The sequence below is a fragment of the Cupressus sempervirens genome, chromosome 3, assembly GCF_028749045.1.
Source record: "Cupressus sempervirens isolate cs-2001-9-10 chromosome 3, ASM2874904v1, whole genome shotgun sequence".
Taxonomy (NCBI): Eukaryota; Viridiplantae; Streptophyta; class Pinopsida; order Cupressales; family Cupressaceae; genus Cupressus; species Cupressus sempervirens.
The window spans coordinates 869,119,300-869,143,776 of NC_143120.1; the positions used below are offsets into that span (position 1 = coordinate 869,119,300).

At 36.8% G+C, this 24,477-nt stretch overlaps 1 protein-coding gene across 3 annotated transcripts in view; it reads left to right on the forward strand.

The window, feature by feature from the left end:
• Positions 1-5,900: 5,900 nt before the first annotated feature.
• The window catches only part of LOC149569542 (ABC transporter A family member 8-like), a 189,173-nt gene continuing 170,596 nt past the window's right edge, over positions 5,901-24,477 (forward strand). Inside the window, exon 1 of one of the 3 annotated variants that reach the window (XM_089822219.1) lies at positions 5,901-6,201. In XM_089822219.1, the coding sequence (XP_089678345.1) occupies positions 6,082-6,201 (120 nt within the window). In that variant the 5' untranslated portion in view covers positions 5,901-6,081. The remainder of the gene's footprint in view (positions 6,202-24,477) is intronic. The other 2 variants (XM_089822220.1, XM_089822222.1) reach the window with 2 other exon arrangements.

Sequence of the window (24,477 nt, forward strand, 5' to 3'; positions counted from 1 at the left end):
TGGCCAAACTTAACTAGCCCTATTGATCTTCAATCACGTGAAAGAAGCCGGTTGTATTATGTTAGTTATAGAGCTGAGATTAGTGCGCGACGTAGTATCCATCGTACATCTTCCTCCATCACCTCACTTGTTCATACACTCCAAACCTACTCCCATCATTCTACTACCACCCCACATCAACTAGCCAATCCACCCATTCCAACACTACTTCCGTCAGAAACCTCACCACCTCCACTTTCAAATATGCAAACTTCTAAAAGCCTTTCACACTTCAATAGCCCCATTCAACTACATACACGTAAGAGAATTCATTTTTATTATGCTCGTCATAGAGAGGAAATTAGTGCTCGCCGAAAACTCCAACGCATGCAACGACTCCACCATACATCAAATCAACCACTTTGTTTGTCTACAGAAGCTCTTCTAGCCAACCATGTCATCCCTTCATGTACCCCCTTTCAAACAAACCTTTCACAATATAAGCCTCCTCATCCACTCCCACTTAACAATGTGGATTACAATGTGTCATCTTCCTTCTTAGACTCAACCAAACCATTTAGAACTAGGCTAGATGCATTGTCCAACTTACGCATGTGTCATATATGTAATGGGTGCTACTCAGGCATGCTTGTGTACTCCTCACACAAAGACATAGCTTGTAGAAGATGCATTGCTGAGAAAGCTCTTCATCTCTTCTCACTTGCAAACAATATGGACCCACTTGAACAACCAAATGTTCTTAAAGTTCTAACACAAGTAGAAGAAATGCTCATTGCACATGTTAATCCAATCTTACAAGTAACACATGCCCATGGCGGACAATACAAATATAGTGGTCATACAATTAGCTTCCCCCAAGATATAAAACTCATTGCAAAAACATTGCTGCATAGACTCCACGAATTGGATGTTTCAATAGTACATAAGTTGAATTCACATGGGAAGGCTTATGATTGTTATGTTAATAAAAGTCATGTCCACAATGCACTTCAATACAAAATCAAATATGACCCTTATTACAATGATGTGATAATCAATGAGAGCACATTATTGGTACTGCTAGATACTACTACTGACGTCTCTGAAATGCTTCGCTCGTTACATAGCAAAAATGAAGAGCCACATTCAACCAACAATGACCTTGAAAGTGTACCAATTGATCACAAACAAAACACACACAAATTCTACTTCATTTATGGTCAGTCTACCAAATAAACAATGTGAGTTGCAAATCATTAAGGAATCATTGCACCTCGACCATGAACCTAACACCAATCTTGATTGGCCCCACATCAGTTCAACACCAATTAATGAGTACACCACTGAGGGATTTTTTTACATGGCATTTCCAACTCTATTCCCAAATGGAATAACACAACCCATGCAACCACAAGCAAGAGATGTGCAACTTCATGAATATGCTTTGCACCTTATGCATTATCATGAGAATAGGTTCGGTCAACACCCACTATTTACATACTTCCTCCTTAACCTTATGATGCGCCATCTTAGCCAAGCTCTAGCATTGGTGTTTATTAAACGTAAAATTGATGATAATATACCTACCAATATAGAAAATCTTCGGTCTCACTTAACAAACCTGCCCAATTGTCAATTAGCTGAAGAACTAATGCATTTTGGATCCACCTTACGAGGTACACACTCATACTGGAATAAACACCGCACAAATCTAATAGATCTTATTACCCAAATAGGTACTCCCACATTGTTCTTCACTTTAAGCGCAATTGACACCAAATGGCTTGACCTACATGCAGTCTTATCTCCAAACATGACATTTACTGACCTAAACAACAAACATCGCATACATAATGTCATTAGGAACCCCCATTCAACAGCATTATACCTACATCAACGTTTTACAATCTTTTGTGAAGAGGTCATCGAGAAACTAATGGGGGCGGTCAATTATTGGTACCAATATGAGTGGAAAAATCGTGGGTCTACTCACATTCATGGGTTCATTTGGCTCAAAAATGCACCCAATATGGATACATTGGATTGGGGTAATCCAGATGAAGTAAAAAAGGCCAGAGAATTTTTCGACAAATATTTCACTGCTTGGAACCCTTGAGGCAAATGTGATATTGAAAGTGTTATTCATAGGGCACCAACTGACAATCCATGCTTGCACAATAGACATGCAATAAATGCGACTAATCCACACGTTGACTATGAGGAATTGGTTAATTGTGTACAACGACAGACCAAATGCACTGAATGGACTTGCCTACGAAAAAAAGGCCACCAACTAGAATGTAGGTATAAAGTGCCTTGGAAAGAATGTGATGAGTCACAATTGATATGTGATGACTTAGGTCGCAAGTCATATGTGCTCACACGCAATGATGATAGGGTTAACATACATAATCCACAAATGCTCTCTATTTGGAGGGCAAATGTTGATTGTCAACTAGTCATGTCACAACTTCTTTTTCTCAAATACATTGCCAAATACGCTTCTAAAGCAGAGAAGAAATCTAAGAGTTGTGTAAATATGCTATCAAGGAAATGCTTAGATGCCAACGAACAAGATAATGCCGTCAAAGCATACCAAAAATTCATGGCTGAAATTGTTTTGGAGCACGATATCAGCGCACAAGAAACATGCCGCATGCTAGAAAAACTTCTTGTTGTCATCTGCAACAGACATTTCATAACGCTTAATGTTAGAAAAAAAATAATTCATCGCATTAAACCAACTGCAAATGGACATGAGATACAATCTACCTACATACAAGCCTACATACAGTGCCCATCACACTTAGAGAAAATTTCACTCATTGAGTTTGCTAGATCATATACATATTCAACCAATCATAAAGGGTGCAAATGGCATCATAGAGATGACAAAGCAATTGTTCAAGTCTACCAAAATTTTATATGGTTCCACCTGAAGACTCTGACAATTTTGAACTATTTTGTTGGAGCGAGCTTCTTTTGTACAAACATTTTCATTCACTTACAACAGATATAGGTCTTTCAAAAGAATAAATCATTTCTCATTGGAAGACCATGTCATTGCAAAAATACAATGTTTGGCATATTGATTGCAAAGAATAAACTAAAAATGACTTGGTAGAAGATATTGAAAGTGAGGATGAGCCATCTCTATAAGACCCACCCCAATTGCACGAGTGGGAACTTATTTCAAATATGTCTCATTCAAATAATTTCAACTTTAATGAACTTGGCTTGTTGGGTAAACGTGATTTTGACAAGAACCACAACTGGGAAGATCACAATGTTCCTTCACAATTGCACAAAGATGCAAACCAATTTGTTCCTAGAACTAAGATATCTCAACAAGCTAATCCACCACCAAAACATGAGTACAATTGCCACTACGAGTTGTCACCTAAACAACAATTGGCCCTTCAACTAATTTCAGACCATTCCATTGCGAATAGTCATATTGAACCTTGTATATGCTCTTGCAAGGAACAACAGGAATGTGAAAGTCATAGCTAATAAATTGCATACACACGTCTCTTCAAAATAAATCCCCACATGGCTTAACTCCTATCCTTGTTCTTGCACCGACTAGAATAGCCGCATTTAATATACATGCAACAACTATACATGCAACCCTTAAGATACCAATTAGAGAAATGAAACCACTACAAGGAAAAACATTAACAACTTACCAGGAAGAAATGAAAAACATCAAATATATTTTGATCGATGAGATGAGTTTCATAGGCCCAAAATTGTTACTTAAAATTGATTCAAGGTTATGTGAGGCATTTCCCCACTAACAACACATTCCTTTTGGGGGTCTATCTATAATTCTAATTGGTGATTTTGCATAGCTTCCTCCTGTTATGGACAAACCTATTTATGTAACATAGACAATAGCTCAAAATCTTTGGCTCAAGTTTAATATCATTGTAACATTACAAACAATATTTAGACAAGACGATGGTGACCCAACACAAATAAAGTTTCGTCATGCACTACAAAACATGCGCAATGCTAAACCATCCGAGGACGACTGGAAATTACTAATGACACGCACAAACACACACCTTCCACCAACTAAGCAAGTGGACTTCAACCCAATAATAAATTTGTTTGCCACAAATGAACTAGTGCTATACATAATAAACAAGAAACTCAAACAACTAAATGCACCTATTGCACTCTGTGTAGTTGTAAATACTCAACGTAATAATGCTGAAACATATACAGATGACCAACTCTCACAAGAAGTACTCATATGTAAATTCCAATGTGTCATGCTTACCGCAAACCTATGGATACAAGGTGGCCTTGTCAATGGATCCCTTAGTGAAGTTAAGGACATTGTATATGCCCCATCTTCTAAGCCTCCTTAGTTGCCAACATATGTTACTGTCACATTTGATAGCTACAATGGGCCTCCATGGGATGTCAACAACCCAGAAACCATACCAATCCATCCAATTATCCGAGGCAACCATACCCAACTACCACTAATCACTGTCTGGGCTATCAAAATACACAAATCATAAGGCCTAACTTTAGAACAGGCCACAATTGATATAGGCAAAACTGAAAGACAAGACCTCACCTTTACAACCATGTCAAGGGTCAAATCCCTACAAGGCCTTCGAATTGAACCTGCCTTCTCATTTGAGCACTTTTGCAAAATGGAAAAAAAATTGGGCTACAATATTATTAGAAAGAAAGAAGAAGCTTGATTCTCCTTGCTCTCACTTTGACAAGGTACTTTTTCGTATTCACTTCCTCCCTTCTATACACTTACCCTTTTTTTTTAAAATTACCTTATCTAAGAATTTCATTTGTTTGATGACATTTTTGTCTACTTCTCTTTTACAGGTTCATTATATGCAGCAAAGAGACGACAAAACTCAGATTGATTTGTCATTTAGATGATATATAAATGTAATATGGGATATCCTACAAGTAATACCCATACATATATATTGTATTGTCAAATTTGGCACACTTACTATTACTTAAAAATAATGCTTCTATCAAGTATCATGCGTGTTTCAAATGGCTATTTACAATTATATTATAATTACTATTTAGGTCCACACATACATTTCTTGGGAAACATTTGTATCAAACATTGTGCATGCTTCAAATAATTTTTTTCCATTTTATTGTATACTACTCTTCTGCTTCTAAAATACCATTGTTGTTATGCACTATTGGACCACACTAAAAATCATATTTTCTTGAAAAATAATATTATTTATCATCAGGAAAATAATGTTTAACCCTTTACTATACTATGCAATTTCATACAATGATAAATTTCTTAAATTACGCTATTGGCTTATCCCTTGAACCTCTCACAGGTACAAGTGCTAGTTATTATTATGTGTTAATCTCGAGTAGATTTGAACCCAAGACCTCCCCGATGAGAGGCTCGCAATTTGCCTTTTAATTTTAAATAATTAAATTATAGAAACATTGATTTTTTTTTTCCAAATTCACAATGAAGTTATTATTTGTTTAAATAAAAAGTTTAAATACATAAATTATTAATAAAAACAAAACAATTGTAAAATAAAAACAAATTTTTAAAAGTAATATTAAATAACAAAAATCACCTGCTCAACTAATACGAAATTATTCTCAATATAAATGATTTAAAATTGAGGTTAAAACATCAATATTTAAAAATTGACGACTTCCCATGAAATACCCGGTTAAAAAAGAAGCGTTGGAAAGTCGTTTGCTTCAGTCACAAGCAATTCCCGGGTTATTAGAAAAACACAAAATCCACATCCAGTGTGGGGAGCAAATGAATTATTTAATCATTTACTTATAAAAAATAATTAATTTAAATTGAAATACATTGAATATTTTATCTTAATCAGTTGATAATTACAATAAATGAATGCAAAGACAAACGATGTGGACGTAGCGATGTGACCATTAATTCGGAGTCTGTTGAACCACGGTTTAGGGATTTTCCACGAGTTAGAAGCTCTCAGTTTTGAAAAAGCGTGTTTTTCCCCTTATATCTAATTAAGGTTATTCCTTTCCACTGTACTATTATTCCTTTCCACTGTACTGTAAATTGGAACAAATTCGACGTTTGAAATGGAGCTGGCGAGGCCCTCTTCTTCACAAGAAGGTGCCTCAATGGCACCAGTTAGTCGTGGACCTGCCAGATTTAGCACTCAGGCCAACGCTCTCTTCAGAAAGAATTTAACATTCCAGGTGTTTCTCCAGTATTCGTGCACCTTTTTTGATTTTCTTGTTAGTTTGCTTTAAAGATTTAGAAAATACAGAAATGCTCGTTGAGACTCTAGCTACCTTTCAAATTTAAAAGATTTGAATAGAACAGTGAAGGACAATTTTTCGTGCTTCCTAGAGTAGAAGTTTATTATTACAAGATTCAATGTCCTTCACTAGTTTCTGTAAAGGTTCGCTTTAATTATTCTAGCGAAGATGAATGATAATGAGTAATTGATAGCATCTCTGGTAGGACTGTTGTCTTCAGCAATTTCGTTCTGTGTAACTTTGTCGCTACTGATATTAAATTTGCATCGTGGAAATGAAAACTTAATCCATCGGCACAGTTTTGGAACAGATGCCAATTACTAGACTGAAGCATGATGCGAATATATGTAGTCTGCTATATTGTATTGTTATGCGCTGAAACTTCACCTGGGAGAAAAGATTGAGCTTTTTATTTATGCATTTGATTGTCTAAGCTACGTTAACGGATTTAAATTAGAGCTTTGGTGACAGCACTGGTAATAAGTTGAGAGTTTTCAAGGCTTGCAAGTGATCAATCCCTTCATCTTCTGGCGTAGAAAGACTTAGTTTCAGAGGTTGGATTTCAGCATTATTATTTGTTGTAGTGCAACGACCAATTATACATTCCAAGTAAGGCTTTTTATTGGCAAGAATAATTGGTCATCCGCCAGCGAAATTTGGATTACCCTTTAAGGTGTAATCAAATAAAAGAGTGTAACCATTATCCAATTTCCATTTTTAAGATTTTTTTTGTTGTTGGTCAAAGCAGTCTCCTTTAGAAGGGATTAGAATGTCTCAGCAGCGACCCAAGGCGGGGTAACTTGATCCCTGAATATAAGGGCATCATGGGCTATCCAAATACTTAAGAGAAGATACCAGGCAACAAGAAGTTTGGAAGCAGTGGGCCAGCAGGACTTTTTTCTTGCCCCTTGTATAGAAAAGAGGATATACATAGCTCCTTGAAAGTAGGCAGGGGCATTAACTTGGGGAGAGGTATTACTTAAAATATAATTCCAAACAGCTCTAGGATACTGACGGTAGAGGAAAAGATGCCTCTACTTTCTTTGACTGTCTTGCAAAGGATGCAATAGCTAGGATCCATGATGCTGCAATTTCTCAAGTAATTTAATGTGAGTTGTTTGTTTTGCATTTCTAACCAAAATAAGAAATGTACTTTAGAGATAGCCTTCTTGTGCAATATGTGTTTCCATTACGGTGTAGGAGGAGAGTCACCTCCGAGGATCTTGTATCCTTTGCTAAATGAGTAGGTCTCTGTACCATTAATGCTACCTTGTGTGAGTTTGTCAAGGCCGTTGAGATTGAGAGGCGGCCTTCCTTCCATAGAAAAGATGGAGAGTCAATCCTTCTGCATATACCTTGGGATATTTAAGTGCCTGATTGGAGTTTAAATTAGGGATGTTCTGTAAATTGACTAATTGGATGATAGGGAATTTATTTTTAGCACTAAGCTATTCCTTAACATGAGCAGAGATTCGGGGCCTTAACTGTCCTAATTTTTTTTGCCTTAAGAAAGCAGATTTTACCAGTGTTGCGACAAATGTTTGGATAGGGATGGAAGGGGATAAGGGGACAGGCTTTTGGGATGGCGATTTCTTTGCCAAGTTTGGGGACGGCAAGAGGACAACAAAGGGGACAATTATATAAAATATAGGAATTTTTTGAAATATATAGGAAAATTTTACAAGTATACATGACATTCATATGAAAATATGGATAAAGCATGCTATTTAAACATCATTGAACCTTAACATACAAGTTTACAACATTTCATTGTTTCAATATTCAATATGTATTCATAATTCATTGTCAAGACCCAATATCATATATGCATTTGATAACAAAAGAATATTTAAATAAGTTTAACATTCAAAATGCGCAAAGGCTAAAGTGCTGCCATATAGTTTCATCTTCAATATAAAAATCAAAATACATAAAAGTAAAACACACTACTACTTCTATTCCTATTCTGCCAACTCTGTATCAGGATCAGAGTCATCTGAATTGTCACTGTCATGCTCCATTGCAAGTGCATCCCCATCCAAGTAATCCTGGTGGTGTCCCCTCATCAGCTTTGACCACATTTGTAGTATCAACATCCCACCGTAAAGTTGGAGTGTGCCTATATTCTAGAGTTTAATGATCCCAAAGGTGGAGAGAACTATGCACAATCACTAGCTTCTTCATTTGTCTAGATGTAAGTCTATTCCTCTCGAGGGAGTGGATAAAGCCTTATCTAAACCAATTCCTCTCTGCTGTAGAGAAGCTAGCAACTTGTAAAAAGAGGTGAGTGGCAAGAACCTTCAGCTGTGGTGTATCTCTCCCATGCCATGTCCACAACCCAGGATTTTTCTGGGCCTTTATGACTCTGTCCAACCTTGCCTCTGGATTGCTTAATGTTGGCCCACAAAGGTTTGTGAAGTAAAATAATTGTTTGCAAAGTATGAAAGCCTTGTGCTCTGGAAACATCTTATCAATGGCTTGTGAGAAGCCATCTAATACCTCTGGATCATCACACAAAGGTATTCGTCATCCATTTCTGCATACCAATTGGGATTCGGAGTGTTGGCTGCCATATGAAGTGTGGTATTCATTATGTTCCACCTTCACATCACAGTGGCCCTAATATGCTCCTCATATAACCCTAAAATAGAATCCTTAGTTGCAATTGTATTCTATATCTTCCTCAACATAGTGTCAAATGTCTCATATATCTCTCCAAGACTAGGACAGTCTGTACCGACATATCTAATGACATCTACAATAGGGGAGATGACAAAGCAAAAATATCTGCAAAAATGCAAACAAATAGTTTGAAATTATTATAAATTTATTAGAATTAGAAACTTTAATTTAATACAAAAATTAGTAATCTAAAGACTAATATTTAATTTTAATTTTTTAATTAAAATCAGCAACTTATCTCATTGTGGTCCACCTTCATTAAGGATTTTTACCTTGATTGGTCTTTCTTTCAGAGAGCTAGAATTAGACCATCAGGTCCACTTTGGAACCACAACCATCAATTGTAGAAGCTCATGCAACTCAAGTACCCTCTCCATCAAGATGTAGTAAGTGGTATTACCTATAATATAAATAATTTGGAATAATTGGAAAATCACAATAATTTAAATAATTTTAAAATGAAGTAATTAAAATTGGCATACCCTATCTTAGCTGGTTTGAGGAACTCCTTTGAAAAGTATCTAAAAAGACAAAGTGAGGTGTGATTTTCAACTGAACATCTTAACTATTATGAAGTAATTGGTAAAATACTTGCTTGTTATAATAGAGACTGAAAGGTCATTATATACAAAAGAATAAAACAATGTTTCCTTAGGAAACGATTGTAAAGAATAGAAACATTTTATTCTAATTGAGAAAGCTAAAAAAGCTAAACCTAACTAGATATTTACAATAGATTACCATTAACTAATAATAGACGATTATCTATTATCGTAATACCCTCCCTTAATGGTTAATCTATCCACAACACCAAGCTATCCTCTGAATTTGACAAACTTATCAGGACCAAGAGGCTTGGTGAGAATGTCTGCAGTTTGGTTTGTGGTAGGAACATATTGCAAGTCTATCTTCCCATCTTCAACCAGCTGACGTATGTAGTGACAGTGAACATTCACATGCTTGGTTCGTTCATGGAAGATTAGATTTCAGGCCGACTTGATAACACTTTCGTTATCAACAAATAGAGTAGTCGGTCATGCGGGTGACATCTGCATATCTCCAAGCATCCGACGAAGCCAAACAACTTCACATCCTACCTTGACAGTCCCTCTGTATTCGGTCTCTGTAGAGGAGAGAGAAACTGCCTGCTGCTTCTTACTGGTCCATGTGACTGCACCAGATCCCAAACTAAACACATATCCAAAAGTTGACTTTTTTATCATCAACAGTGCCTGCCCAATTTGAATCTGTGAACTCATTGAGTTTAGGATTAGAACTTCAAGAGTACAGAAGTCCATAATCGGAAGTGCCCTTCGCATAACGAAGCACACGCTTTGCTACGATCCAATGATCATCCTTAGGAGTTGTCATAAAGCGTGAGATATAGCTGACTGCGAAGCTGATATTAGGCCTAGTAGCAGAAAGGTAAATGAGGCTGCCTACTAGTTGCCTGTATGTAGTATCATCGACAGAACGAGAATCAGACTTTGCGAATAACTTGAGACATTTCTCCATAGGTGTAGATGCAGGCTTGCAATCCTGCGTATGAAATTTGTCCAACAGAGCCTTGACATATTTAGGCTGAGAGATGAATATATTTGAAGACTGTTGCCAAACCTCAACACGTAGGCAATAATGCATGAGCCCAAGGTTAGTCATATCAAAAGATTGACATAAATTCTATTTGATTCCCTGAATCAAAGATGTCGAACTGCCAGCGATGATCAAATCATCCACATAATTTACCAGAAGGATGATATCACGGTTAGTAGTCTTGATGTACAGATTTGAGTTTGAAGAACTCCTCTTGAAGCCTTGATCATTGAGGTACTTATCAATTTTATGTACCATGCCCGAGGGGCCTGCTTCAAGCCATATAGGGCTTTTACCAATCTGAGAACCTGATGGTCTTTATCAGCAATCTTGAAACCAGGAGGTTGCGTCATGTAAGCCTCTTCATGGAGATCACCATTTAGGAAAGCACTCTTGACGTCCATCTAATGGACCTTGTAGCCAAATTGTGCTGCCATGGCGAGGACTAATCTGATGGTGCTCATTTGCAAGAAGAGAAAAGGTCTCCTCATAATCAATGCCTTGACGCTGAGAGAAGCCCTTCGCAACTAAACGAGCTTTGTACTTATCCAAAGTACCATTTGATTTGTATTTGATTTCATAAACCCATTTGCAGCCAATGGGTTTCTTCCCTGGTGAAAGATTAGGAAGGACCCAAGTGTTGTTCTTCAGTAGGTCCTGGTGTTCAGATGTCATGACCTGTTCTCACTCTAGAATTCCTTTAGCCTTGGAATATGTTTGGGTTCAAACACACTGTGAATTTTGGCCATGAGAGCAAAGTTAACAGACTTTGTAGGTTTGCTATTTTTTCGAGTAGTTCTCCCATCAATGAGCTCATCATCACGAAGATTAGCAAGCGTCTTAGCCCACCATTTAGGCCGGAGAGGGTAATGACCAACATTAGTATTAGGAGATGCTTGGTGATTAGGTTCCTCATCAAAAGAATCTGGGTCAAACTCAGGCGGAGCATCTACAAATTGAGGTGATCTTGCTGGAGATGTTGGAGGTGTTTGTACAGGGATCACTGGTATAGTTGGAGCTGCAGGAGCTACTGTAGCCCTCCCACCAGGTGGACCTAGTGGAAGCCGAACTCCCAAACCATGATCCTTCATAGGCTATTTTGCTGGATTGGGAATAGGAGAAACAGGCATAGATGGTCCTCTTTGCTCATCAAAGACTACATCACGAGTGTAGATGAGACGAGATGTCTCAACATCGATCAAGCGGTAGGTTTTGTGAAGACTATTGTATCCAGCAAGCACGAGTTTGTGACTCTTGGGCATCAAACTTGGTGCATGACGCGTCAGGGATCCAAACAAAAGCAAGGGAGCCAAAAACCTTCAGGTGACTGATTCTAGGCTTGCGACATGACCAGGCCTCTTCCAGAGTTTTACCTTTGACCGCTACTGTGGGTGACCAGTTTAACAGATAAACTACAGTGTTAACTGCTTCTGCCCATAACTTCTTCGTAACATCTCTGTGTTCGAACATGGATCGAGCCATCTCAGTGATTGTTCGGTTTCGATGTTCAACTACACTATTCTGTTGTGTCGTGTGGTTAACTGGCGTTTCATGCCATGTGTATCCAAGAAGCTAGAGAAAACATTAGAACAAAATTCCCCCCCATTGTCTAATCTAAGAGTAATAAGAGATTTCCCAGACTCTTTTTCAACTGAAGGTTTAATTTTTTGAAATACAGGAAATGCATCTAATTTCTTTTTAACGAAATACACCCACATTTTTCTACTGAAATCATCAACAAACAACATAAAATACTTGGACCCAAGAACAAAAGGAGTGGCCATGGGGCTGCAGATATCGGTATGAACAAGCTGAAGTCCTTGAGAAGCTTGCCATGAATCGCCATTGGTGAAAGGTGTGCGATGTTGTTCCTAGCTTGGCATGCATCATAGACTCCAAGCTGTTGAGTCTGAATCTCTAGCAATCCAAGAGAAAGCTCATCCTGAGAAAGTTGTGAGAGATAATGCACATTTAAGTGCCCATATTGCTGATGCCAAAGTGTGCTAACAGAAGACCATCGAGCAGCCATAGCTAAGTCTCGAGAATCACCAGAATTAGTAAGTCTGAAAAGACCATGATCCTCAAGACCCACTGCAATAGTAGACTGAGTCGCGCGATCAATGATCGTGCACTGATGTAAACTGAAGGTGACATCCAAGTGTAGAGAATGTTGCAGTAGCTGACTGACTAAGAATAGATTTAGTTCCATCTTGGAACGTAGTACACATCGAGGAAAATGCAATTCCTCCTAGCAGACTGAATCTGAATATTGCCGTTGTCGACAACCGTGTACTCTTCTATATCACCAAAAAGAACAGAGTCTGAATAAAGTTGGTAGTCAGTAAACCAGTCTCTAAGAGGCACCTGAACCAATGTACCAGGCAGACGATTTCACCTGATCTACAGGTCTTTTAGCCATGAAGGCGTAAAAGGCAGATTCCATCTACTCAGTGTGCTCTACACTATTTGCTTTGGGCTGCGAACCTGATTGCTTAGATTGTGTAGCTTAGTGTTTTCGACATTCAACCTTCATGTGTCCAAACTTGTGACAATAGTTGCATAGAATGTTCTTCTTTCGGGAGCCATCTGATGCTGGAGCAGAAGACTTCTGTTGAAACTTGCCTTTATCCTTCTGAAAGGATTTAGCAGCAAAGGCTTGCTTTGTGGAGGTGGAGGTGGAGCTACTACCGTATTGTTGTTTCCACCAATCTTGCTAAAGTAGAAGCGTGCAGAGATCAATGAACTTCAAATCAACACTAGAAGACGTGATGTTGAGAGTCTCGATAAAAATGCTCATAGGATTTTGGTAAACTCCGAAGAATGATAACCATAATGTCCTCTTCCTCCATCTTGCGATCGATTGCAAGTAACTGATCACGTATTTCCTGAATTCGGTTTAGGCGTGCTTGGAGTGAGGTTCGCTCATCCATGACAATAGAAAATTGAGTGCTTTTCAGAAAGAAAGCTCTGCTTTTGTTAGAAGTCTCATGAAGACCATTGGATGTGTCCAGATCTCGACAATTGTCTTGCCGGATGGAATCTGAGAGAGTTGATCATCAGTCACAGATAACTTGAGAAGCATCACTGCCTCCCGATTGTTTAGATCCCATGTATCCTGATCAAGAGCAGGAGCAATCAAATGCTTTGTAACATCTAGTACAAGTTGATCAGTGTTCCGATATTCAACAATTGCGATGATTTGCTGCTTCTAAGTCTATAATTTCGACCATTGAATTTGGAGTTGTGCTCGAGCATAATGCTTGTCAGAGATGCCATGATACGTTTGTCAATGAAATGACAAAAATCTGTGAAGGCATGTTCTTTGAGACAAAAAATGGAAGACCCAAAAAATTCAGAGTGACCTAGAAGAGAGATCGAGAAACCTAGAAGGAATATGATGTCATTTTCTGGATCCGCTAAACAAAAATTGAGACACGAAAATCAAGGCACCTAGAAAAATCTAACAACCTGGTTGAGCTCTCGAAAAATCAAGTATCTGATAATCAATTTTTTTTTTCCGAGTTCAAAATTTAGGGTTTCGAGCAAAACCCTAGCCAATGGCCATGAATGATCAAGAATTGCAGAAATAATGTTGTTGATAAAAAGGATTGATGTGCATGGACAAATGTGGTTGGAGAGTGCTGAACAGAAACCAAAGAATGACGTAGTAGGCGTGTGTTTGGAGAGACAAATGCAAAAAATTGTCTGCAAAAAATGACACATTTTTGCTCAAAAAACGGGATTCAAACAAAGACACAATTTATGGGAGGAGCCATGATAGCAAAAAATCGTGTTTTGTAGCAAAATCGAGCCCTAGCCAACGAAAAATGTGAGTAGTAGAAAACGTGTTTTGTAGAAGTCGCGGTTTTTAGGGCAGACCACTCTTCGAAAAAATGGAAATCGCACGGGATGCAAGCATTTAATCGAATCTCTGTATTCATGAACCAAAGATTAGACGATTTGCAGACAAATCAGGTGATTTGTTTCGTTGAAAAAACCTGGCCGAGTGTATTATTGATGCGATTTTTGTTGGTTGTAATTCCTCAAGATTCGAACAGAAGAAAGTCTACCCAAAAAAAATTGGAAACCCTAGCCGAGTTTGTGTGGAAAAATCTTAGGAATAAATTCAAAAAATTTTAACAAATAATTTCAAAAGAAATTATAAAATTTTCAAAAAAAATTGAAGTATTGGCTCTGATACCATATTACGAAGTAATTGGTAAAATACTTGCTTGTTATTAACAGAGATAGAAAGGTCATTATATACAAAAGAATAAAACGATGTTTCCTTAGGAAACGATCGTACAAAATAGATACATTCTATTCTAATTGAGAAAGCTAAAAAAGCTGAAGCTAACTAGATATTTACAATAGATTACCATTAACTATTAATAGACAATTATCTATTATCGTAATATTAACCTCCCTAGCTTTTGCCATCATCAAGATGCAAGAGAGCAAGGAAAATAAAAATGATGCATCATGTAGTGTGATCCGAAACATCAATCCTTAAATTTTTTTTACACGATCAAACCAAGAAAAAAGATTAGAATGGATGACTTTGTAACTTCATGTGCTTGTGTGGTAAAGGCATATTTATTTTTGAATCCAAGTATGTGAAGGAGCTAATTGGAGAAGTTTGGGTTAGAGAACTCAAAAGCAGTTAGCACTCGTATTGTTATCAAGTGAAGTTGACAAATGAAGATAATTCATTGAAGGTTGATTCAAGCAAGTATAGTTTGATGATTGGAGGTTTGTTGTATTTAACATCTAACCCTAATATCATGTACGCAGTTTATTTTGTATCTAGATTTAGGCAAAAACCCTAAAGAAACACATGTTATGGCTGTGAAAAAGATGTTTAGGTTGAAAGGTGGTAATGTATAGCTTAGCCTGATAATTATAATAATATTGATGTAATATATATTTCTATTATTATATTTTTAATATTATTATTGCACATTGAAATAAATGATATATATATATATTTGACTTATATATACATGTATACATATATATATAATATTAAATGAGACTTAAACTATAATATATATCAATTGTGCATTGGAGGTTGATCAAGTTTTGCATTCGACTATGTAATTGACATTTGATCAAATTAAACGGTTGGCGGTTTAAGTAATGTAACTAATGTTTTATCTGCAATTACGGTGACTAAGAGTCACACCCGAGAGGTCTTGTCTCTTCTAAGACTCATGCCTATAGTGTGTGACTCTCCGTCACATACAAATCTCCGCACCCACCTTCCTATTTGATCATAGAAGACATACAATTTCAATCAATCTTCAAGTATCAAACACAAGGATATCGAGTGCAGTCTTCTCCAGTTCAAAACAAAATCAGTTTACAGAAATAAATCTCAAAGTATAATCTGTAAATAACATTGGATTATATTGGAAATAACCTTATCTATTTTGAGTATAATATTATTTAATCAGCTCTATTCATGTCGGTCAAGTTTGCCCAAGAATACATGCAGGGATTATTAAGAAAGTCAAATTGTAAAATTAGATAGGTAAATCTTAACATGGTATCAGAGCAAGTCTGAGAGATTATCCTGATCGAACTTACCTATATAGTACACTCAAATATTCATAAAATTTCATATTCTTCAAAATAGTGAATGATATAAGACTGGAAGAGAAGCTCGAAGGTGACTCAAATTTTTCAGGATGGAAATTGCGGATGAAGTTAACCTTGAAGGGGAATGGTCTAAAAAAATTCATTGGAAAATCCAAACAATAAAGGAAGTGATGAATGGGAAAAATGGGAAAATGATGAGAACGGCGTTAAGGACCATCCACTCCCAATCATCATAGAGCTAGACACAACAAATGAGATATACAAAGCTTCTGAAGAGATGTTTGAGATCAATAGTACCATCCAAATTATCACATTAAGAGACAAACTCTCCAATATCAAGATGGATAAAGGAGAGACCATTTCATCACATTTTATGAGAATAACAGAGCTTAGAAATCAAATATCTACCATAGATCATATCTGTGATGGCAAGGAATTAACCACAATGGCTTTAAAAGGACTACTAACATCATGGGATACTTTTAGACAAGGAGTATGCTCTCGATTCAGGCTTCCTAATTTTGGTAGACTCAAAGCTGATTGCATACAGGAAGAATGTATGTTAACATCTCGAGGCATTGGTATCTCTTACACAGTGGATGATATCCAAGTTCTTTCAACTCAGGTGAATAAAAGAAAGAAGAAACAAAAATTCAAAGGAAAAAGGAAACATGTAGACTAGTCCAAAATGCAATGGTTTAGATGTGATAAGCATGGTCATCCACTATCTAAATGTCCTGATAGGCTCAAGAAACAAACTTCATTGCCAAAGTCAGCAACTCTAATGAAAATTCAGAAAATAATGCTTTCTATTCAACTCTATCTAGTGAAGTATCTAACAGATCAAATACATGGGTGATTGATAGTGAAGCATCTCGACACATTATTGGGTTCAAAGAACAAATAGATTCAATTGAGGAAGACTATGTTGATGATGTAACTATTGAAGATGTTACATTCCAAAATTTTGACCTAATTTTAAACTTGTTCATAACCGTTGGACTTAACGAATTATTCTTTCATGATTATGTGAAATAGGTAATTATTTATAAACGTTGTATTAACTGTTAATGAAGATGGTCGTTAACCAATAATTGTTATTAGGTGATTAGCAGTTGTTTGATTTAAAATAACGATTAATATGTTTTTATGAATTATTATTATGGCAGAAGTGTTTTTATGGGTGATTGTAGGAGAAGATGAAGAGAGGGGAGGCATTGCTAAACGGGATCATCGGAGTGGGATGTTCGCTTAAGTTCAGTCATTAGAATCGGCAAGTATGACCTTAAACTTCTTTGGAAAGGATGCAACAACTTGATCACAGGATACATTTTTGGGACAGCATGAGCTATTAAGAAAAATAATCTAAGAAAAAAATAAAATAGTTCAAATTAAAATATAATACATACCTCAAGAGATTTTTAATTGCACATTATTATAATAAATACTTACGTACACATAAGTATAAAAATGAAATGGCACTAATAAATTATAATAACGTAATTTAATGATGTCACCCCATTGATATACTTCCATGAACATATATAAGAATGTATTATAATAATAAATGAAAATTATAATCTTTCCAACTTCTCTTTTCAACTTTTTATTTTATTCTTTCTTTCCCTCTCTTTTCATAGTCGATTTATTACTTGGAAATTTGAATCAATTATAATCTTTTTGTAACCAGTGGGAGCCAAGGAGTCATGTATGCTTTCCATTTAACGAAGCCGTGAGGGAGGGCCAAGATCACCTTTCTCCTTGGTGCCCGAATTCTCAATTACCAACTCGTCCTTGCACTGTTACGACCGCAATATGCCTTGGTACGATTTCCAATCAGCCATTAAAACATTTTTGCAATCTGCCTTATATGATTTCCAATCAGCCATTAAAATGTCTTTGCAATCTGCCTTGATACGATTTCCAATCAGTCAAACTACTTTGCAATCTGCCTTGAAACATCTGCAATCTGCCATTAAGTCTTCTGCAAATTACCATTGTTATCAACCTTGTTCAGATTGAGCAATTCCAACATAGTCAAGCAAGTAATTCTGGCTAAAATACTGCGGATCAGCATTGAAGAAAGCCAAGAGGGAGCCGTTAAGATTCAAGTTTTCCAAAGAATACAATTCAGGTCATGAATTAACCTTTCAAGTTTTTAAATGCAAATCTATAGCAGTCGGCTAGGATCATAACTTCTTCTTATGTCTATGTTCATGATTATTAGTTTTTACTTGCTGAATAAACCTTGAAGACTTACAAAGAACTTTTTCTTAATCTCTTTATATCCAGTTGAGCAGTATTCCATAAAGAAGAGTTTCTGTATTCAATAAGAACTTGTATGATTGTTTCTATTCACAAGAATAATATGTCATAACTCATGATGGAAGATATGAAGGGCAAAATGTGTAATGTTCCCGTTATAAAATAAAAAATAAATCAAACTTTTGTGATGGGCCGATTGATTTAATATATCTCAAACCCATTTTATTTTTGATTTCATAGTTTGTGTCGTAGTTGGCTATCTTTGTACACCCTCGAAAAATTTCCCGACGAGTATTTAAGCATGGCTTGTAGATTGTAGTGTGCATGCTTTTGGATTAATTTCTTTGTATTGCGAATTCTTGTTAGAGTTCTGGATCGTTCGCCATTTTGGCAGTGAAAGATCTTCCCTATTTGGCTTGTGCAGTTTCGGTGGGATTCAACCCTCACCCTATTTCGTTGTTGCATGTAATACTTCGCACGGATCTGGCAAATCGGAGCATTATCTTCTGGAAATTATTATTCATATTCAAATCTCTATTATTGTGTGGTTTTCATTAGGATCTATTGTGTTTTGTGTATGAACAAGGGTGTATGTTGTTTTGGTCCCCGATACCTATCTGTGTGGCTTCCTGTCATTTTCCGTATTGCTCATACCTTGGCCGTACGACCCTCATCCCTTTTCCATCCATATCATTTAACTCTGCATTGTACAACTTATGCCCTTTTTGCCACTGTACGGCCTTTTCCCTCACCCTATACCTTCCTTACTCCCTCCCCTTTCGCCCACCGTATGGCCACCTTGGTCTGTACAACCATACGACCATCCCTTCCACCGTACGACCCTCTCTTGGCACTGTACGGCCAAGTATTCCTTCCGTATAGTCAATTCTCCATGGGGTGGCATAGACTAGACTGCCGTACAGCCTTCTTGGCATCCGTACGACCTCTTTGCATCCTGTACGGCTTCCTGTGGCCGTCCGTACAGACTTTCCTAAGCAGATTTGTATCCATATCGTTCATCATCCGTACTCTTGCGCACAAGTAAACCATTTCATCCATTCGTCTTATCATAAAAGAGGATTGGAACATCACAGAATGCTCATAATCTTTTAATACACCTGCGATTCACCGGCAATGTAGCCAAGAATGGTGAAGAGGTGTGAAAGGGCATAGTGCTCATAATCTTTTAATACAATTGGGAATCACTGGCTGTGAAACCATGAATGGTGAAGAGGTGGAACAAATCTGCAAGAAAACAAAGAAGAAATCAGACATGAATAACTTAAAAGAAAAATGCTTAATAGCTCATGTTTGTCCCTATAATGGAACCTGTTGTCAAGTCGAGTGGTGGTGATCAGGTCGATGAACCTATTAGAAATCCTTGGCCAAGGTAGCTTATAGGCATATGTGCCATCTAATGATCACTTGATGTCCGTAGCGCTAGTTATGTAAGCATGTCCGTTTCATAACTGGGTGGATACTCAAAACACCAGGATGCTCGGGTGGCTGGACTGAAGAACATCCCAAGCTCGATCCCGAGGTAGGGAGGGCCATTCTAATATAATAGAATGTGTGGGGATAAGTATGGTTCGAGGTTGGGAGGTTAAGCCTATGTCAATGTTTCTCCTCTCACCAATGCCGAGGCTTGCACAACCAACTAAAATATCCTCTGATGATGCTTGTATGTTCCTTTCTTTCTTGTTAAGCAATTACTTTACTTGTTAATAAGTTGATCATGAATACAGTTATGATAGTTAGTTGTTAATCTATTTATTTCAGCTGACCATGAAATTACAGTTATGAATAATTAGTAGTTGATCTTGAATATGATTACAGTTATTATTTGTTAATTGTTAAAAGTAGTTATTGTCATGTGAAAAGGATTCAGTTATCTATATAAATGTTGGGAGTTTTTAGTATAAAACGTCTTTGATTTAGATGTGAAAATCCGTTTGTTACAGAAGATGACACCAACTATCTAGTGAAAGGCATTGGAACATGTACTATAAATCTTAAATCAAGAATCTTAATTGAACTCACTAAAGTACTATACTTACATGGCATAAAAAGAAACTTGATCTCTATATCAGCTCTTGAAGATGAAGGATACATGGTCACATTTATGGAAGGAAAAGTCGTAGCTTGGCCTAGGAACTAACTATAAAAAATGCTCATAAATTTGGTTATAGACATGGATGTCTATATAAACTAAACTCATGCTCACCTACAACACTAATTCATTATTCCATCAAAGAAGATGAAATCTAGTACAGGAGACTAGGGCATCTTCATTTTCGAGGATTACCCTCTTTAGAGTAAATGGTAATAGGGTTGGTTAAACTCCAACCCAATCATGAAGGAATTTGTAAAGGTTGTCCTTTAAAGAAGAACATTAAAACCACCTTTCATAGCAATGAAAGTAAAACCAAAGAAGTCCCAAACCTTATCCACTCTGACTTACGCAAGTCAATGTCTGTCCCTTCCTTAGGAGGATACTTATACTACATCATCTTTATTGATGACCTCTCTAGAAAAACATGGATTTACTTTCTTAAATGTAAAGAGTCTGAAGAGATTTGGCAAAGTTTAGAGAATTCAAAGCTCTCGTAGAAACATATCAGAAAAGAGAATTAAAATATTAAGACTTGATAATGGTAAGGAATATGCTTCAGACATCTCCAATTATTGCAAAGGTGTTGGGATCAAGTAGGAGTTTTCAGCTTCACGATCAAACCTAGAAACTTACCTTTGGGGTGAAGCCTCTAATACTGCTGTTTTAATTCAAAATAGGTGTCCACACTCACATCTTGAAAATAAAACCCTTGAAGAAGCATTTTTTGGAAAGCAACCTAATGTTAGTCTTCTAAGAATATTTGGGTGCGCTGTTTATATTCACATTCTTAAAGAGAAAAGAACTAAACTAGAACCTTCAGGGAAAAGAGGGATTATTGTAGGATATAGGGAAACTTCTAAAACTTATCGTATATTCATCCCCAATCAAAGAAACATTGAATTGAGTCGATATGTAATATTTGATGAAGATATTGTGTACAAAAGATCCAAAGCTGAAAATGAATCTAATAATGAAGAAACCCAAGAAGAACAAATTCCTGAGATTTAGAGTGAGAATCAAATAGAAGGAGATAACTATTCAGAATCTATGGATATGACATACATATCTAAAGAAAATAAGAAGAGACCTCTATGGGCTAGAAAGCTAATCGAAGAAAATAGTACAGCTTCTTCTGGGTCTATTAGAGAAAGAAAACACCCAAACATATTTTCTAGCTATATCGCACTCATGAGTGAACTCACAAGTTCTAATCTTTTAGATGTAGAAGAAACCATGAAATAACAAACTTGGAAAGATGCCATGACAAAGGAATATAACTAAATTCTCAAAAATGATGTTCGGGATATTGTTCCTAGACCCAAAAGTAAATCAGTTGTATCCTCCAAATGGTTATTTAAAATGAAGCATACCTTAGACAAAAGTGTTGGCAAACACAAAGCTAGGTTTGTTGCAAGGGGTTTCTTTCAAAAGGAAGGAATCTACAATTAGGAAACTTTTGCTCCAGTTGCCATATATACCTCTGCTAGAATTCTAATAGCTATTGCTGCTTTTAAAGGATGGGAAATATATCAAATGGATGTTAAGGCCATCCTTTTGAATAGAGTAATAGAAGAAGTCTACCATGAATAACTTGAAGGGTTTGTGGTACATAATAAACAATCTCATGTATGCAGATTTAAGAAGGCATTATATGGGCTAAAACAAGCTCCATGAGCTTGGTATGAACGAATAGATCATCACTTAACCAAACTTGGTTTCTCTAAAAACGATGTAGACCCTAACCTGTATTTTAAAGTGCAACAAGGGGTACGATATGTTGATGATCTACTGATTACACGAGAAAATCACCTAATTGTCAAATGCAAAAAAGATCTAGCATCTGAATTTGATGTGAAGGATCTAGGGTTACTACACTACCTTTTGGGACTAGAAGTATGCCAATATGCTAATGAGATCATTCTGAATCAAGGAAAGTATGCATTGGATGTACTAAAAAGATTTGGAATGATGGAAAGCAAACCTATGAAGACTCCTATGGAAAATAATCTACAAAAACTAAAAGAAGAAACTAAAGATTCTGAAAATGTTGATCCTACTCTCTATCGACAAATTATTGGGTCCTTAATGTATTTAGTGAATACAAGACTTGACATATGGTATGCTGTAAATTCATGTGTGGACCCAAACAAGCTCATTTAGTAGCGGCAAAACACATTCTCAGATATCTTCGTGGAACAGTTGAATATGGTTTAAGGTACACGAATGTTGAACTAAGTCTAAGTGGTTATACAAACTTGTTGATGCGAGTTTTGTATCACTTACATATTAGTAATTGAATATTTGATACGGAGTATCAAACATACAATTCCTCTCTTGAAAAGTTATTGCTCATGGGATATGAGAATAACTCCAATGTTCCTTATACTTGTGGATACTCACTTAGTTTTATCGATGTGATTTGCTGGTAATCACGTAGGCGGCCTTACGTAAATTGTTGAGGATGACTTGGACTTTGGTGGGATGATGGAGATGGTGGTTTGGCATGAATGGTAGATGATGTTAATGGAAAGTGATGGTGGTGGAGGGTGAATGGTTCTTATGACTGGTGTTTTCTAACTCTCTTTTCCTAAGTTCTAAGTCCTAAATTACTTGCTATCCTACTCCTACTCCTAAGGATGGAAGACTAGCAAATGGACTAGGATCGAACCTAATGAAAGCTAACTAGCGGCCTCACTTCCACAGGTGCAATGATTTAAAGGAATAATAAACTAGTTTGCCACACAAGGCTTCCCAACAAGCTGCTAGGATGCTAGTGGTCTAGTATTGATCCCTATCAAACATTTGCTACCATACAACTATCCATCTACTTTACTCTTACTTAGCTACTTGAAATGAAATTTGCTTCAAGAACTTGAAAAGAAATCTACTCTAACTTTTTGGAAGTAGAAACCATGGAATAATACCAAAGGCCCTTAATCACCATGCAAGTCACAACAATGAGAAAGAAATAGCGAATTTTGGTATTATCTTAGCAACAATTTATCCAACCCTTTATAAATGAGAGCAAATGGCCTTATATAGGGGCCAAAAATACAACGGACGGTGGAGATCAAAACAAGATCAACGATTCAGATTGGATCATAAAAACCCTAATTAGGGTTGCTACCCCATTGGCCAATGAGAAGACGCCACCTCATCAATGGACCAATGAAAAAAGTGTAAAAAGTGGCAACCAATGAGAAGGCATCAAAATGACGACCAATCAGAAAATGACACTTGTCCTATTCTAGAAGAAAGAGAAATTGCCATTTGGGCTTACATTAAATGATCTTCTAATATGACTCTCCCCTTTTCTTTTGTTCTTTTAGCTAAGGCAATGAACCTAGCTAGCCTTTTGTTGATTTCTTCCATTGAAAGACAAGGTGTGCACTTTATCTTGAGCTCTGCCGATCTCACCATGCTGCTTGCTGCTTGCTGCTTGTAGTGTCTTCTCATGATCTTTCTTATATTCCTTTGTGAATCCGATGAAAGCATTTAGGGAGGGAAGGGTGTTCAAATGTTTCTTCTTGATGGCAATGTTTCCTAGCTCATCCAATCTCGATCCAAGTTTTGTCTCATTGATATCTCCTTCTCTGATGTCTTCAAAATCAAGCACCATCCCAACATCACCCATCATGGTTGAAATGGAAGTGTCGATGCTTGGGCTGAGCTGTGCAACTAATTCCCGTATATCTTCTTTGCCAAAGGGGGATTGTCCTTCCTTTAGTCTGTCCTTTATTTGTATATATTGGTATCAGCTATTTGCTTTATTTTCGAGAAGAAAGGTGTTTTGCGCATCATATCCTCTGTCTTTCTTAGTGTTTATCCCCGTAGGATTCTTGCTTGTACTAACATCCTCCATCTCGTCGCCCTATTACGGGATGGTAAAGTGGTGCACAATTAGACTAACAGAACCAAGGGAGGCAATCCTTAGACTAGAATGAAAGAAGGAAGTCAGC